This window comes from Sander lucioperca, chromosome 2 (genome assembly GCF_008315115.2).
Source record: "Sander lucioperca isolate FBNREF2018 chromosome 2, SLUC_FBN_1.2, whole genome shotgun sequence".
NCBI classification, from domain to species: domain Eukaryota; kingdom Metazoa; phylum Chordata; class Actinopteri; order Perciformes; family Percidae; genus Sander; species Sander lucioperca.
In genome coordinates, this window is record NC_050174.1 from 16,120,592 (window position 1) to 16,138,412 (window position 17,821).

The 17,821-nt window shown below is 42.0% G+C and overlaps 1 protein-coding gene across 11 annotated transcripts in view; it reads right to left on the reverse strand.

Moving 5' to 3' along the window:
* Positions 1–939: 939 nt before the first annotated feature.
* mef2cb (myocyte enhancer factor 2cb) overlaps positions 940–17,821 on the reverse strand; it is a 75,330-nt gene continuing 58,448 nt past the window's right edge. For 2 of the 11 annotated variants that reach the window (XM_031309210.2, XM_035994142.1), the window contains 8 exons: positions 17,043–17,186; positions 13,969–14,149; positions 13,095–13,142; positions 7,631–7,803; positions 7,105–7,128; positions 6,024–6,153; positions 5,461–5,596; positions 4,802–5,144 (listed from right to left, as the gene is read on the reverse strand). In XM_031309210.2, coding sequence (XP_031165070.1) covers positions 4,802–5,144; positions 5,461–5,596; positions 6,024–6,153; positions 7,105–7,128; positions 7,631–7,803; positions 13,095–13,142; positions 13,969–14,149; positions 17,043–17,186 — 1,179 coding nt within the window. Of the gene's footprint in view, positions 5,145–5,460; positions 5,597–6,023; positions 6,154–7,104; positions 7,129–7,630; positions 7,804–13,094; positions 13,143–13,968; positions 14,150–16,702; positions 16,841–17,042; positions 17,187–17,821 lie in introns of all 11 variants that reach the window. The other 9 variants (XM_035994167.1, XM_035994141.1, XM_035994152.1 and 6 more) reach the window with 9 other exon arrangements.

A 17,821-nucleotide genomic window follows, 5' to 3' on the forward strand; every position in this document is an offset into this window, starting at 1 on the left:
AAACGCATCGTAACCCACTTTTAAAATCATTTAATGTAGGCTAATTGATAGGACTGATTCAATGAAAGAAGACACAGCAGGGCTCCCCGAGTTTCTACACGCGTGTTCCGAAACGGAATAGATGTAAAAGATGAACGGAGCTCCATACTTCATACTTCCAGCTCGGAGCTTGTCTTCCGAGAAGTCAGCCTGACCGGATGAAGATTGGATTTGGATCGCATCTTTTAATGACGTGGGCCTGATCTTTCAAAAACACTATCACGCATCCAAGACTAACGAAAGACAAAACAAAACAATAATCCCATAACAAAAAACATAAATATGATACTAGCCTATATAACAAAAATAAGTTGCAATAGTGATGGGGAAACAGAAAAGGTTCGAAAAGAGTGGAAGGGGGAGGGGGGGGGGGGTTCTTTATGAAAACATATACTTTTGTTTTGATTGTTTTTATCTGTATCCACAAAAGGCTAAGTGATAGGCTAAATAAAAAAGAAACACGTGATGATTTTTTAGGTAAAGAGAAGAAATATCAAAACGCGGGCCGTGTAGCAGAGAGGAACGCTGGGAGCAAATGTACAAATCTACATTTCATAACGAGTGTTTACGTGTTGACAAGGTAGGCTTACTGCAAACACACCATCGTCTCTTAATAAATAAGAAATGCGTCATCCACTGGCATTATTAGAAGCTCCATAGCGTCAGACAGTCCCACACGATTGTTACGGGGTAACAAGAAAAAGAAAAGAAATGGAAATCATTGATTTTATTGAATTTCTTCTTCTTCTTCTTCTTCTTCTTCTTCTTCTTCTTCTTCTTCTTTTATTCAGGGATGTAAGATAGTCCTGGAGTAGGCCCAGACCATTTAAATGTTTGTGCTAAGGGAATCATTCCACATCTCTTTAATAGCAGATCGCTGTGTTTGCATTGTTTATGAACTTGTGTTCTATTTACCCCTGTGAATGTAATGTCCACGTGTATTGCCTAAGGCATAATGTATCACTGAGAGAGGGAGCAACTGTAATGTTACTGTAAGTGAGATAAACCTTGGCTTTAAATGTCAAATACTGTCTTCAGTATGCACGTATGTCAGAATGCTACATTTTTTTTTAAATGAAAATGGAAAGAAACGTGAAAATGATGCTGTTGTCATTATTTCTATGTCATGCAATGTATCTTAAAGTCAAGCTGCTTATGTGGCACCGTGCACTGACTTCCATTCAGGGAAGGTTTTCACATGTTGTTTTGAGTCTGCACAGTCTGAAATTAGCCACCGTTTGGAGATGCATGCAGAAACAAGTCAAACACAATGAAATCACACCAAGTCACATCAGGATAACTAAGAAAGCCAGTAACTTTACTGAAATCTCTGCAAAATACAAATAGCCTTTCCCTCCAGCAGAGGAGACTTTTATTTCATCCCTATACGTTTTCACTACATACAGCTGAATCAAGTCCCTTGAGTTACAGAGATGTGGATTTAATTTAATACCATTTTAGTCTCAAGTGGCGACAAAGGCCAGCTTATGCCGCTGAAAGCCGCTCTTGCGTTCCAGAAAACATTAGTTCCAAACTTCCCCCATTTTCAGGTTTATACAAGCTACATTTGATACTACACACTGACTTTTTAAGCATTTTAACACATTACTCTTTAAAAAAAAAAAAGAAATCTTTTTTTTCAGCTTTTGAGTACAACTTAAATAAACCACAAACACGGTGGAGCAACAAGGAATCCCATTTGAGTGTAGGGACCTTTAGCAATGATACATGGTTATTACACATGGCTGTACAGGTGTATGGTCTCCCCTTTTCACTGCAAGTGACTTATCAAAACATCAGCTGAGGTACTGCTTGGGTCAATTTTGAGGTACCAACATATAGTCTATTATAATAATGATAATAATGAACAACTGATCAACAGGTGATGAAAAAGAACTCCTTGAAATGTATCACATGAGAAGAAAAAAAAAAACAAAGATATAAAGACAAGTTTTCTCTGTGTCTTTGGTTCAAATTTTTGTCAAAACTACAGCACTTTAATCAGCCATCAGGACATGTTGGCATTGTTTCAATCAGTTATTAAGAAGCCTGATAATTAGTGTGTGGTGTGCTTTGATCAAGTGGACAACAAGCATGCACTTCACGTGATCAGGCCTGAATGATTCTGTCGATTCGGAGCAAATTGTAAATACAAAATACCTTTTCGAGTATTACCTTTTCAATGCACAGGGAGACAAATGAGCAACAAAACAGGTACAGTACTGTGGTTGGTATTGTTACTAAAGCTACATTTGACTGACTCAAATTGAAATGTGAAACCAATTGTACATTTGAGCAAATTCTTTTATTCTCTTGTTTCAATGCTTGCAAAAAACCATAAATGAATGTGAAAATAAAAGTTGAGTTTACAACACAGAAATGCCACTGGCTTTGGTTTCTCCACACTTACGCTGCCTGAAACATCATGTTTATTTTTTTCTCAACCTTTTTGTATTGAAAAAAAAAAAAAAAAAAAAAAAAGAGAAGAACACCATTATAGAGGCTCTGCCCCTGTTTGACTACACAGACTGTATACAGTAACAACATAGTGAACCTGCATGAAATATGCACATAAAAATATTATAACACTTAAGTGACAGCAGATATGGGAGAGGGAGGCAGATAGATATGTGGCTAGTTTCATTGTTTAAAAGAGAGAAAATCAAAACAGCTATTTATTTAAAATAAACAATTGTGCTTCTTTCATACCAGCATGATCAATATGTCCTTGTGTATCTGACGCTGAACTGTCATGATGTGACGTATGGTAAATGATGTGGAACCCTGTTTTGAAGAGTGGAACATAAAGAGACACAGGACGACATCGAGTCAAATTAGGTTTGCAAATCATCAGGGATAATTAATCGCAATGCACCGGCAAAATGATATTACATAAATATGATTCAAAAGAAAAATAGTATGGATTGGGTCTGGGCTTGTGATACATCTTGAACACAAGTGGTGAAGATTTGAAATGGAACAGAACACCGCTAATGTCAAAAAACATGTTTTATGAGATTGACTTTATTAAATTAGATAATTAAGGTAAAGAATGAAATATCGGATGCATTCAAATGCATCTAGATATGAATTGAGGGTCAGTCATGTTTCCTCATCTGTATGACAATCATGTACATCATGTGTCAACATTTATTTCCGTGTCAGCCCGAGTTCCAGTCTCATGACATTTTCCACTAACAGGTTTGTGTTTCAGCATTGAGGCCTGTCTTTCCTCCGTCACACAAACCCTGGCAATGCTCTCCAGCTGGTTTTTAAGGTTAGACTAAATACACGCCTGAACAGCACTGTTCAGGGCTCAAATGAAACAAACCAGACAACATGTGCAACTGCACACAGAAACTCCACTAAGAAACCAAGAAAAAAAAAATCATTAGTATATATATTCATATATTAGAAAGCTATACACAAGCATGTTAATTTCACAGATTGTTTTTTTAAAGAATCTTAATATTACCATTATTATATATAATTAGAAATACACGTTTAAAAACAAACCTCTACAAAGATAAAACAGTTCAGCAAAGCATTGGATCTCGGTCTGTTTTTCATGGCTTAGGGCTGCAAAGCCCTGTCATTTCCTGTCTGGGTGAACTATCCATCTCTTATTAGCAAAGCTATCAAAAACACATTCTGGCTTATAGAAACTACAAAAAGCCACAAAAATGCTTTGCATTGTATTCCTTTCATATGAAAATATAAGCAAGTGTATCGTACAATTGTTTTTTATGTTTTCCTTTTTTTTGTTTGTTCATTAATACTGAATATTAATACTAGATCCAGAGTTTTCTTGATTACACTAACGTAGCTCTCAGATCAAAGGGTGGTCCTCGCTCAGCTCCGTTCTTTAAGGGGAGCGCTAAAAATCAAAGGTTCCACATATCTAGCACTGGGTCTGCCCGTTTACCTGTACAATCCTTCAAATGTTGCATAATAGCTTTTCATTTCGTGAGTAAATAAATCTTGTAATGTCTGGCAACTTTTGACCCCTGCCCCTTCCCCCCTTCACCCTCTATTTACATAAATACGTTGAACCTGCAACATGACATCATCTAATGTTAACACACATTTTTGCAAGGGAGAACTGCAGAGAAGGTATATAGCAATGAAACCGACACTGTACACATGTATTGTTTGCCCAACTCAAGTGCTAAAGTGTTTTCCATTGGACACACTCACTCTCATGTTATTTTTTTTTTTAATTTTTTTTTTCTAGTCACTGATATATCGCTGAGGCAAAGTGTAAGTACGTTTTATGAAACAGAGTACCTGACTATTTTTTTGATTATTTGTTGATATGCATATATGTACACATACACACACGTGTAAAGATATATGCATACGTGATTCTTTTTATCCACACACAATACAATTTATGCATAGTTCCCCAACAAAAATACCCCCAGATCCTGTCCCAACCAATACCCACCCTCCCAAACCCCCATTACAACACCCCACTGGTTTATATAATGTCAATATGTATAGCACACACACTCAGCAAAAAGAAAATAAAAAAAAGAAAAAGAAATTACAAACATATTTTTGAAAAGGGCTGTCCCTTTTCTTTCCTTCAGCGTTAAAGAGATAAAAGGAGAGAGGCCATGGGGTTGGGTGGTGAGTGACTCGTGATATCGAGTGAGAGGAGGAAGAGGAGGGAGCTGACTTTGGGGGCATCGTAACGCTGCGTTGTCGGGGGGGGGGGCTCAGGGCAACTCGGGGCACTGCCGGGGAGTGGACAGAGCTATCATGTGGCCCATCCTTCTGACAGGCGCACCCGTTTGATGGAGGGGCTCTCGCGCTCGTCCAGGGCGGGCCGGGCCAGTCCCAGAGGCGAGTGGAACTCATTCCTGTGCTCATCGCGGTCGCTGCCCTCATGGGAGCTGCTACAACTGCTCAGGCTATCAACAGGGGAGCGTCCCGAGTCCTGGCGGGACGAGGGGTTCTGAGGAGGTGGTACCCCACCGTAGCCCCCCGTGCTGCTGGTGCGATCTCTAGGAGGAGAAACAGGTTCGGACTTGATGTGCAGGCTTTGAGCAGAGGGCAGGGAGAGATTTGAACCCTGACATAAGTGAGAGCTAGAGCAATTTCTGTAGGAAGGAAAGGAAACGCAAAGGGGTTACAGAGTTACAGAGCAAGAAACAAAGTGATTTTTAAAAGTGTGTAACACACAAACATGCATGCAAGCAGAAACACACACACACACACACACACACACACACACACACACACGCGCACACACACATATTTATGAAAACAGGGAGGAGTGATATTTGTATTGGACCTTGCAAGTGAAAGTTGAAAAAAGTGAAGGACTCTCGAGGTATCAAAAAATAATCACTAATGATTTATGTGTTACATCATGCATTTCATACCAACACTTTAAATTAAGTTCAATGCACTCACCCTAGCTGGCCGAGGGCTGAATGCTGCATGTTCTGGAGGTGTTGCTGTTGCCACCCGCTCATTGAGCCGAGGTGAAGGGAGCTGCCGCTGTTGAAGCCAGACAGGGAGGACAGGTCTGCACTATTCAGGGAATACTCTGTGTACAAACACACGGGAGAAAGGAAGAGGCGGATTAAGATTATAGGTTGTCCAAAGAAGTTCAAGCAAAATTGCAAAGAGAATGCAGCTCAGATGAAAATGCTGCTGTGATGTAACATGAATGTGTTCTGTGTTAGTTGGTGTGACAATAGCACCATCTGCTGTTAGACTCATGTATAACACTTACATTTGGGAAGGAGGTTTCAAAAGAAACACATACTTGAAATGATTCAAATCATATTTTTTTACAAATCTAAAACAAAATGTTGGGATATGTGGGTATAGTACAGGGTAACTGAAACTATATCACATTATCTAAAACATGTAAAAGGTAATTGCAGAGAATGTGTCAATGGACAAATGGCAATAGGAATTTTACAGTATAGATAAATGGGAATGTTATGTGTAAAGATGACAGTACATACCGGTACCATAAGAAGTAGAGATGGCAGATGGGTAACCGCCCATGCCTTGTCCTGGTAGAGTGGGAGTTGCTACTGATACCACTGGGGTTGCCAATGACTGAGCAGACTGGGAGTTGTTTATTCTCTGGTTCTGTGACAGCGGAAGGGAAGACAGAGAGCAAGAGAGATGGGAGAGGCTTGAGAACATGAATTCAACTCCCAGACAAAACAAACAAAACACTGCAATAAACTGAGAAAGTTTTCTTTTTCCATTTCTTTCTTTCACTCAACAGATGCTGAGAGAATAAATGTGATGCCAACTTCTGGGGAAATTAATCACTTGACATGCGGCACGGCATGAACCCTGCCAACCCTATCATTTACCACCCTTTCCGAGGGCCCACTGTCGCTATAGTAACACCATCGGTCTCCAAGGCAACGCAGGGTAGCGACGGCAAGGGAGAGGCACACAGAGGGGAGGGTCTGGCAGAAAATAATGGAGGTTTGATGCAAAAATGAAAGAGTAATCTTTTGTTGCGTTTCATTTCTACATTCTGAGTAATAAAAGCTGTGAGCTGTACTTGTGTGGTGCAGGACTCTATACGCAGGCAAAAAGATAAAAGGAAGGAAGGGAGGAGTAGATACGAAAGGGCTGAGGCAGAAAAGAGGCCAGGCTGCTTTTACTCTGACACACCACTGGATGGCACTATGTGCCCTCACAAAATGTCATGAGAGGTGACATTGGAGCCTTCAGCAGAGTCAGCAACAATAAAGGTGAAAGTTACTCTAGAGTCGGGACCGCTTTTTTCAAAAACGCTGTATCTAGCTGTAATAATCTCAACGGTGATGGCGAAAATATAATGCAAATTAAGACGTCATTACGACATAAATGTCCATGTGAATATTTATAACTTTTTCTTTTTCGTTCAAACGTCCAGGTCAGTGTTACAAGTGACTGCAATACTCTCAGTTCTACAAGGCACATTATGCTCTCGAGAACTATCTTAACCAGTTTCTCATTAGAAAACCTTTTAAGTTTCAGATTCTTAAGGCCCTTTTAAGGTTGTTTTGATTTCTAAATCTGAGTGGCAGTCTGACTTACCAATAGCAGATCAACGTCCTCAGACTGACGGCATTAAAAGGGGAGGGTAATACATTCAAATTAGTGAATGCAAGTTAGAATATAGAAGTGGTGGCTAAGTGTGGATCTAGGCATGAAGCTGCTGTAGGATTGAGACAATGGACACAAAACTAATGTGAAAAGAGGATGCTAAGAACTGTCTATACTAGCATAACACACCTTATTAGAAAGAGAGGAGAAAGAAATATCAGGGCCTAATGTGTAAGTGCCCTCTAACGCACACAGACACAGCAGAGGAAATATATCTGACAGTATATCAGACTTGGGCCAAAAGTACATTTTTAAGAAGCTGCCAAGGCACATGGGAAAAAAGTCAAGCTTATCACAAACATAACCTCATCAACCCAAGTCTGATATGAAGAGATGAAAGCAGCAGAGGGGACATGAAAGGAAATCAATAATAGCAACAACAAAAAACCCTAAAGACCCCCATAGAAATAAAGATATACAGTAGGGAAATGAAAAGAGGGATAGAAAGATTACTCACGATGGAGGGCATGTTGTTTTTGGCGCCAGGGGGGATGAGCACACGTAGGTCAGGTTTGCGGTTGTTCATGCCTAAGTTCATGGGCGGGGGAGACTTAGCCTGCATGTTCTTGTTCATGCCGCCTGGAGAGACCAGCAGACCTGGCGAGTTGCGGTGGTTCCCATATCCATTTCCTGAGAGCGCAAATAAAAGGTTGGGGAGAAAGAGGCAATGCTATATGTTATTAAAACTGTTCAAAAGTTTAATGAATCTTGTAAATCCTGATGTTCATGACAGTGTAGCCTAATGAAGAACTACAGGAATCCATTTTCACCTTGTGTTCGTTTTCAGTGTTTCTGTCTCATCTCCACTTCCTGTGGTAGACATTTTATTAAATCACCAGTCTGTAGAGACTTGTAAATGGTGTTTCATAAAAGTGGTGCACACTGGCAGAGCAGATAGTCAAACAAGCGTACTGTTTTTGCCTTGATGATCACCACTGTTTGCTTGGCAGTCATACAGTAAAGGCACCCACTTGAGAGGACCTCACCCTCCACCTCTGTCACTGTCAGTTAAGGCTACATGTGCCCTGCGACAGCCAGTGAATCGTGTAAAAACATCTAATTACGGGTAGCAAGACCACAGAGGGATGGGACCCATCATTTGGCCATCAGAGCTAAACACATGTGTGGTTCTTCCAGACAAAGACCCTGCCTTGGAGTTGCCACCAGATCTGCATTCCCCTAAATACAGAGGGCCAAGTGCAGCACCCATTTCCTCCTCAAAAACCGGTGGGGCGAAATCCCAGCAACCTCATTAAAAAAACTGAGAGTGGAGCATTCTTGCAAGCAACATAGTCTTTGTTTCTAACCCAATCCCGCAGGCTGTTTTTCCCCTTACTTCTCCTTCCTTCTTCCAAGGGGTAGAACACAGGGCACTGTGTGGACGTTCCCACTTGAAAGACGGGGAGGAATTATACGTTAGACATAAATGAATTTCCTAATCATATACTCCAGGGGAAAATGAGTCGCAGATGTCTTCCTTGGCAATTTCCCTCGCTGATCTTTGTTTAATTTGAGAGCGAGGTTTTTGTTGTTTGCAAATGAAAAGTCTCAAAAGCTCAATTTGAACAATCTGAAGAGTAAACGACCGCTAGCGGTGAGAGAAAATGAGGCCATCTGACAGAAAACGAGAAAAACAGTGTGTGTGACTGCTGGTGTGTGTACTGTATGTGTTTGTGCCTCTGCTGGCATGTGTGATGTGTGAGCATGTACAAGTTGATGTTAACAACATAGACTTTGTGTGTTATTATGTAGTATGTTTTGTTGTATACAATGTTGCATGTGCGTGATTCTACACAAGCACCATTTTCTACCAGTGTACATAAGCACAGCACGACCTGAGAATATGAGAAATGCTGTAATATGACTTCTTATGCACGAGCCATGCATATGGATGCACGTGTGTGTTTTGTATTGGACCCTCTTAGTTCCAGTGTCAATCTCACATTAGCAAAGAGGCAGCTGCCTCTTCAGTTTTCCCGCTCTCTCATTCTCATGGCTGGCCCTTTGTGAGATTGAGTGGGTGCATGTGGAGATAGATGAATGAGACCTCACACACACATAAAACAGACACACACACCACACATACACACACTTTAGTAAATAACCCAGCAGGAAGTACATCAGTGTTTCTGTACAGATGAATTAAAAAAAGAGACAGAGCTATAGAGAGACATTAATACACACTTTGGTCAAGATGACACGGACTTCATCTCGGTGACAGTTAATCAGACATCTGTGTATTGCCTCCCTGTGGAGATGGCTGCAGTCCAGTCAATTATCTGCTAGATGACTATGATCATGAGTGGCATAGGCCAGTCCTTAAGCATTTCAAAAGTAAAATCATTGGCTAATTAAGCTAATGAAGCAAGAACTGCGAGTCAAATCTTCCTATTCTGGAGCTTGATTACCCTGATTTTAGGACAATTGCATTCAATAGGGACACATTGGCTTGACTATAATATCAGCTGAAGACATGATATCCAGAGTTCATTTCCACTCTCCTCTTCTAATGCTGCTTTGCACGGTCGAGCTGTGTCGCAGGCTGGCGTAAACCGTTTACAGGAAGTACCAAAATTAAACACAGCCCGTCCAGGAGTCTGTTTTACTGCTGTATAAAACTCACACTTAGAGAAAAACATCTGATCTGAGATTGAGATAAACAGCCTTTTGCTATTTCTGAGGTGTGGAGGGGACAGCTGGAACAAAGCTGAAGGATTGCAATTTGTCTCTATAGGTGCCATAGTTACAACTTAGCGCACCCCTAGAGTGTTCTCTCTCTCTCTCTATCTCTCTCTCTCTCTCTCTCTCTCTCTCTCTCTCTCTGTCACACACACGCGCACACACACACACACACACACACACACACACACACACACACACACATATACACACACACACACACACACACACACACACACATACATACACACACACACACACACACACACACACACACACAAAGGAGAGGTGTGGTTAAAGTCATGTACGTTACTGTACAAATTTCTGATGTCCTGTTGTGGTCTAACAGGCGCGCGCCATTCTATTCCCCAAACACACACACTCTTCCGTTGCGGTTTGGCCAAATGCTTTCAAACTCTGAATTCTCCAACTGAACTAAGGTGTCACGCTCACGCTTACAACTTGTACCGTTGGTGTGAGATGCTGCCAAGATTGAGACACACATTGTTTGATCGACTGAACCTGCTTTGTTGTCAGTTCTTGTATGTAGCCTTTTTATCTTGTATTTCAGTGTGATTTTGACCAGACATGTCTTAAAGATGTACCTTGTATGCATCTCATTTGAGGGAGTAATTGATGGGTGATCAAGGTGAGAGGTGACAAGAGTTAAATCCTTGCAGTGGTTAAATGGGCAGAGTGCTTATCGGAGCAAAGATGACAGCTACATAATTGCACAAATGAAGGTGGGAGGTTTTACAAGCTGGGGCCTTGGTCCGGAGCTCCCTTCATCAGCTCTCTTTTTTTCTCTTTTACTCACGTTCTGTCTCTTTCCTCACACTCTCTCCTAGCCAGCAAAGGAGTTGACAGATTGAACACATACTGTATATAAATGAGCGAACATACGCATGCACGTACACACAATATTTCCATAGAAGAGACATGATGACTCAGCCTTTCAGTAACATGCCCTATTTGCACTGGACTAGAATTACCTGGGGGACCTCGTGTGATTTAGACTTTACCCCCCATGTCTGGGTTTCATGCGGTGTATCTGCACAGGGTAAACAAAAAGTCTGTGTTTCAATTAAATTTACATGCCAAATCACAAAGATTATCTCCAGATATGATTGAAACATAGAGCATCTTCATGCTAATGCTGCAATGAAAAGGAACTCTCAAGTTTCTATTTGTATCTATTTCTAGTACACGATATGCTCGGAGTTCAAGTAGTTTAAGTCATGACAACAGTGTTGCTAGGCAACTAACAACAAAAATTTACTTTGCCTTGTTCCTTAAAAAAATGTGCTCATTGCAACTTTATAATTATTATGAACAGTATATTAAAAAAAGTAACTCTCCTGGGCTATGACATTTAAAAAAAGTCACTTTGTGTGAAGCAGCCTGTTGAAATGGACTATTCTCACAAAGGTGGAAATCATGACTCCATGGCACCATAGTTACATGAGCCTACTGAATTTCCATTAAAAAGGCTATTAAATATCTAATTTTCACTGCTCTTCATCATTTTTAGCCCGGAAAGTGAAAATAAAGTAATCTTTTGTGAAAAGACTGAGACTTTCTACTGTGATGGCAATTTACACTAAATTCATAATATCAGAAGATCTGTGATTGGTAAAATACTGTAGTTAATCAGCAGTGGAATTATTCAGATTAGGGACACGGCATATTCTTACGGGATTAAGACAAAAACGACTTCTGCAATCCTTCCAAAATTCAGGAGGAGCCCAGGTAATGCTAGTGCCATGTGAGTTGGGCCTTAAAAGCTGCCATTTTCTCTCTTTACAGACAGTGGAACCATGACATCTAAGGCACAAAGGAGGTGTTGTGTTTATGTGCATGTCTGAACCACACACACATACACACATGCACAGACATACACACAAAGCACCTCCTATGTCACTTAGGCCACACCACTTAAGACACTCATACACGGGCCAGACTGCCCAGACAGCTACTTGTACAATCAGCTTATCAGAACTCACCGTGAGGAGAATAGGAACATTAAAACAGTCTTTGTGGTGCCACAGTGGCTGGGCCACCTCACACTGAGTCACTTAGAGGAACATCATTAAAATGGCTGACCAAGTTCACAGAACACTTCCATCTGTGTTCCCCCACTGTTTCTCCTTTGCACACATGCTTCCACCATCAGTGGATATTCATCATTGGGGTTCCCCCCACCCCTTCATGCTCTTTCTCTCTTCTCCTAGATGAGATTTAAGAGAGCTTTGAATGGAATCTTTTAGCTCCCACATGACTCTCTCTCCACATCGTGTTTTTCGCTGCTGCTGCTGAGCGACGCACAGCTCTCACAGAGCGCCTCTGTTCCTTTGGCGCGGTGACACAAAGGCTACATTTGAAGCATGCTCTGCAGCACGCTGTCGATGGTACGCACGCCACAACAAATGGTCCTGTGTGTGTGATGAGTGACCAGACAGAGAAACCAGGCATTGACCCCTTGTGATGGAGCCCTAGGGGCCAGACAAAGCTGCCCAGCTGTACCCCTCTGACCCCCCCCCCCCCACACTCTCCATTTTTACATTCTGCACTGTATGGCTTGGCCGTAAAATTTAACCCTTTAAAATGGAGTCTCTTTGCCATAAACCTGGGCCTGACAGGTCCTCAGGGATGAATCCATTGACACAGAAGCTAACACTTAAGATTCCGTACCAATGTTGCTCAAACATCGGCTGCTCTATTCTCCACGGGATCATTATGGCATGGTGAGCCACTCCAAACATTGAATTAATTTGGTTGCACACATATGACAGCAGTTACTGTGTAAAGACTTTGAGTGTGCTCTAAATGGGAACTATGGGTGTTGTCATTTTGTATTTCTATTCAAATCCCAGAGGCAGTATAAATAAAGAGATGGCTCATCATACAGAGAAAACAGACAAAAGTCCACCATCTCTTCTGACTGCCCGTCAGTCAATCTGCTGGTTCAGTATTTAGTGTGATTTTATTTCTGTTTCCCCACACTTGTTCCACCGTTTTATAGCTGAACACAGGCAGGATGTGTCACAGCCCCAGCACTGGGCAAACATTCCCAGATGAACTCCACGACCACTAACATCAACACATCATGGACAAAATCTCCACTTGGGTTTGGGTTACTATTAGTCATGCATTTTATGGCCCAGAGTGGGTGAGTGGGTGCCATGTTTGTGCGTGTGTGTGTTAGCAGACAACTGTGAGTGAGAAGAGGAGGCAATTCTTACCAGCACTGGTGCCTGCGCCAGTGGTGAGGTCAGCACCCATGAGGCCACCTGAAAGATGAAAGAGAGAGGAGAGCAAAAGAGAGAAAACCATTAGAGGATAGACACCCACGTAACATCCAGTCTCTTACCTTGCTGGCCTTTCAGAAGCTAACGCAATTTATTCACAATCCACTGTGTGTGTGTTGTGTGTCAGTACATCATTTGTGTACTGATACTAGAAGTAATACTGCTTCCCAAACTGTAACACTCTGAGCAACTGGACACTGCGAGTGGATACATTAAGCTGTCGTCCAAGAAAAATGACACATTATTATTTTTAAGTCATGTGAGGTGGAAGAGTGGGAGGGTCCAGAACATGTGCGGTTTGGTGTGGATACTGCAAGCGCCAAAACTCATATTTAGTTTGTGCTAGCACTTCTAGCATCCAGTTGTAATGACAGGGTGAGGGTGTGGGCAGCAGCCTTCAGACCAGAGGGACATAAAAAGGACTTTGGACAACAATAACAAACCAACAGACCTGATTTGCTTATGTCACCAGCAACTCAAAGCCTATACATAGGGCCAGACATCCCATGTGTAGAACCTCACACTAAATCAACGTGAACGTAAGGCTGAGATTTGATACGATATTAAATCTTCAACTTTGAACAAAATACTGAGCAGGCAATATGTGAATATATATGGAAGGGACTTTAGATTATTTCACTGCCTTTAGGTGGAATACTGTGGGTAGCTATCATAAAATAAATCACGCATTTGATGTGTGTGTCTATTAGGATGACAAACGGGTACACACAGAGCTGAGAAGATAGACAGATGGGATAACAGCATGTACTTGGGTGCAAGAGTGCGATTGAGGCCCTAACTGTGTTACCTGCACTGGGGGGTCTGTGTGTAACTCCGGGAGACATGCTGTTTCTCTGTAGGCCATGGTGCGCCAGTGGCAACAGGTTGTGGTTGCCTAGAGAACCGCCGGGATGGCTGTAAATGAGATTATTCTGGTTGCTAACAGGAATGGACACAGACATGTCATAGTTCGATGGGGGCACGGCCTGCTGAGAGAGGGAGAGAGAGGGAAAAAGAGAGACACAGACACGAGTTTGATTAGACTAAAGATACGTTTTAGAACGACTGCAGTAAGTAAAGAAACGAAAGAAGGCCTTCGAGTAAAGGAATGGACACAGAAAGAGAGAAAGAGACGTGACAATTCAACACTCCAGGAACACAAAGGAATTTAAAATGGTTTGACTATCTACAGTCAAAGCAGTCAAACACAAAAGAAAAAAGACAGACAGCCAAGTTCAAAAGGACAAATGGACGACTAACAATAGACAGCCATGCATAGATGAATGGTACAGTGAACAACTTCTTAGAACAAAACAAAAAAAAAAACAAAAAAAATACAAGACAGTATGGACAGTGGAGGGGAGCACTGAAATTAAAGGGTGTGTGCTTAGAAAACTCCTCTCAGTTAGTCAAATTGCCTCCAAGATGATATATGGGTTGGCAATACTTTGTCACTCAAATGTTTAGGTTACTTTCTGTAAAGGACTCTTGTTTTGCCCTTTACATGTTGTGACATTTGTTACTGTGAAGGCAAAATGTCAACCTAAGAAAACATTATGTTTTTCTCACTGCATTTATATTCCCTAAAATACATCCCTGGTTTATTACATTAAAGAAATAAGAAGGCTATGGTTTACTGGGAGGAAAGCCAATAGCATCCCACTGTTCGAAAAGAGCTATAGATAATTCAGTCTGTCTTCACCTCACCAAAAAGTCTGAAATATTTCTTGCAAAAGCAGCTCCAAGACTGGAGAACTGGATGCAAGTAGGAATAACGTATTTGTCTGTCACATGGAGCTAATGCAAAGTGTTAAGGGGTAGACTCAGATCAATCAGCAGTCTCATCAGGAACATGGGTAGAGGTATTCTGTCGGCCCCAGGCGTCTAGTTTGTCATGTTTATTGTGTCACTTGGCAGAAGGGCTTAACCTTGGGAGTGCCCTGGAAGTGGTTGATCCTGCATGTTAGCTTTAGGAAGTAGAAAATAGGGCCCTAAATTACTGCCATGTGTCTCAGAGCCATTGAGGGAGAGCATCAGGGGGATGATCGGCCTGGCTTACGTGGAAGTGGGATATGTGCCTTTGCGCCGCTTCGTCTTCTTCAATTTTCTCCCTTTTGCTAATGTTCTTTTTGCAGGCCAAATATTATTTCATTGCAGGCCTCTGAACTTTTTGCTTTTACTGCAACTTTACACAGGCAAAAGCTACAGAAGCTTTCTTTTATTACCAGTGAGGGGCTGTCTCTGGTTCTGTTTTATTTTTTGAAGACTTTTAGTAATTTCTTCCATCTCAGATTCCTTGTTGGAGCTCTTATACCTCAAGACTTCCCTATGCAGTGTTTTCTAAGAGTGGGGGAGCTGTCTCTATGCGCACATTTGTGTGTACACGCACCCCTTCCCTGGGTGTAAGGGCCCCGTCTGAAAGCTGTCCTTTAACTGGTGCCATCCTTCCTGTTTTCACTCATCTGCCTCCTCCGCCTCTCCCCACAGTCCCCTCAACAGTCCCCTGCAATCCACAGGCCCAGTGCTTGGCAGCCACCCTGACCACACACTGAACTGCCACTTGTTGTGTGCAGAGCCCCCCCCCCCCACAACACCACCACCTCTGCTGTTCCACCCCCATCCCCACCCAGCTCCGATCCCAAACCCACCCTACACCGCCACGGCATCCCAGCTCACCAACCCCTGCCTTGCTTCTAACCACATCTCCCCCTGCTCCACGCGGCTTAGACACCACTGTTCTTCTCTAAATGATCTACTATGGAATTATCTCTTTCTCTGTAAGACTAGAGCACTAACCATTCCAATATGCTGCTTTCTGAATGAAAGGCAGGCTCAGTTTACATAGAGAGCAGCCTTTATTTTGCGGTTTCTGGCAGCTGGCTATAGATTACATTTGTTTGTAAAATTAACACAATATAATACAAATCCAGCAGCTCACATGTCTTGACACATCTGTTAACAAATAATCTGTTAGGCTACTAAAGATTTTGCCTACAATTTATTTCAGTAAGGAGGAAAAATAATTAAAAATAATTGAGTTTTGTGAGGTACAGAGATATGCTTAAGATATTTTGAATGTCTACTGCTGTTTCATTGCCACAGTGCCTGTCCTTGTTGTTGCGGGTGACTGAGCGCTGTGTTTTGGTGCAGGAAAAGGAAAAGCACATGCAGACCACACCTCCCCCGAGAGCCCGGCAAGGCATTATGGGTAACGGGTTCAAGGAGGGAACCCAGTAAGGTTAAAATTTGTCAGGAGAGAAAGTCTGCAATTACTATTGTAAAAATGCCTGCTAGTTATGGTTACAGTTACGTCAAATTAGAGGACTGTTCCTCAACTGTAATCAAGCAAAATCAAAGAACTGTCATTTTTTCCTCTGTAAGTGTACAATGTCATTTCACTCTAGTCTTACTCTCACTCTCACTTTGTCTATTTAGTCTAGTGGCAAACAATGGTGGTTAGCTGCGTTAGCTCAAAAGTTACTGGCCAGTCAGCATTTTGTTAGCCTGCTGAGGATGCTGTGTAGCGTCAACCCAGTACTTACAGGTATCTTATGAGTTTTAATCATGTGATCAAACTCCTCGTTAATCTGTTTGTATTTCTCCTCAGTGCGTGGGGTGAGGATGAGAGTCGACTCGAGTTCTGGACTTTCGCCGCCTTTGTTCTCCTTCCTGCTTAATGCCTGCCAGGTCCCACACAACCACAGAGACGGACGGAGGGAGACACAGATGAAGGGACGGAGAGATGGGTGGTAGGGACAGATAATGACAAAAACGAGGAGACGAGGACGAAGCGACAGAAAGCATGGGGGGGCGGGGGGGGAGAAGGGAAAGAGAGGAAAGAAAGATGAGAGGAAGGTTCAGGGTTTAACAAGAGGTACTTACACACAGTCTCTGTCTGCTGATCATCAGATCAATGTCCTCGTTTATTTTCCTGTACTTGTCCTCAGACTCGGGGCTGTGGCCGACCGAGTCGTCTGCATCAGGGTCTGGGCTGTCACAGCCGTTTAGGCCCTTCTTTCTCAATGTCTGCAAACAGAGTAGTTGCACAACATAGTTGAAGGGCTTTGGGTTAGGGAACAGTGACCCACAGAGGGACAATGGTGATGACCTGTGAGGAGGTACCCTTTGGAATGAATCACGACAAAAGACCAATTAGAGGAAGTTTGGGAAACCATTTAAAGATTTCTTTAACATAAGTATATCTTGATTTATTTCAAATTAATCGATTTTGCAAAGTACTGAGAAAATTGGGTCTCTTTCTGAGAAATTGTTCTAGAAAAGAAATGAATTTGCCATTTTTGGCAGGCTCCACTCTAACCTCCATCAACACGGGGTGACACGAGGATACACTGGCCGATTTGTGAACATAAAAAGAAAAACATGCAGCTAAACATTTAAGATGGCACAAAGGATTTAATCACATTCAATAATGAGACGTAACAAGTGATCAAACTCTTGACCAAGTGACAAATCATGGGACTCTGAAACCTCATAATTACACAGGAAAGGGAAAAAGTCATAAAAGTAAAACACATTTTATAACCATAATCATCAGTGTATCATGAAATCAAATTAAAATATAGTTGAGTTGTTTGAGTCCATAACTTTGGTATTTGTGCTATTAAATGTGGCAGTTTCTGTTTTGGCCACCTGATGGCCAC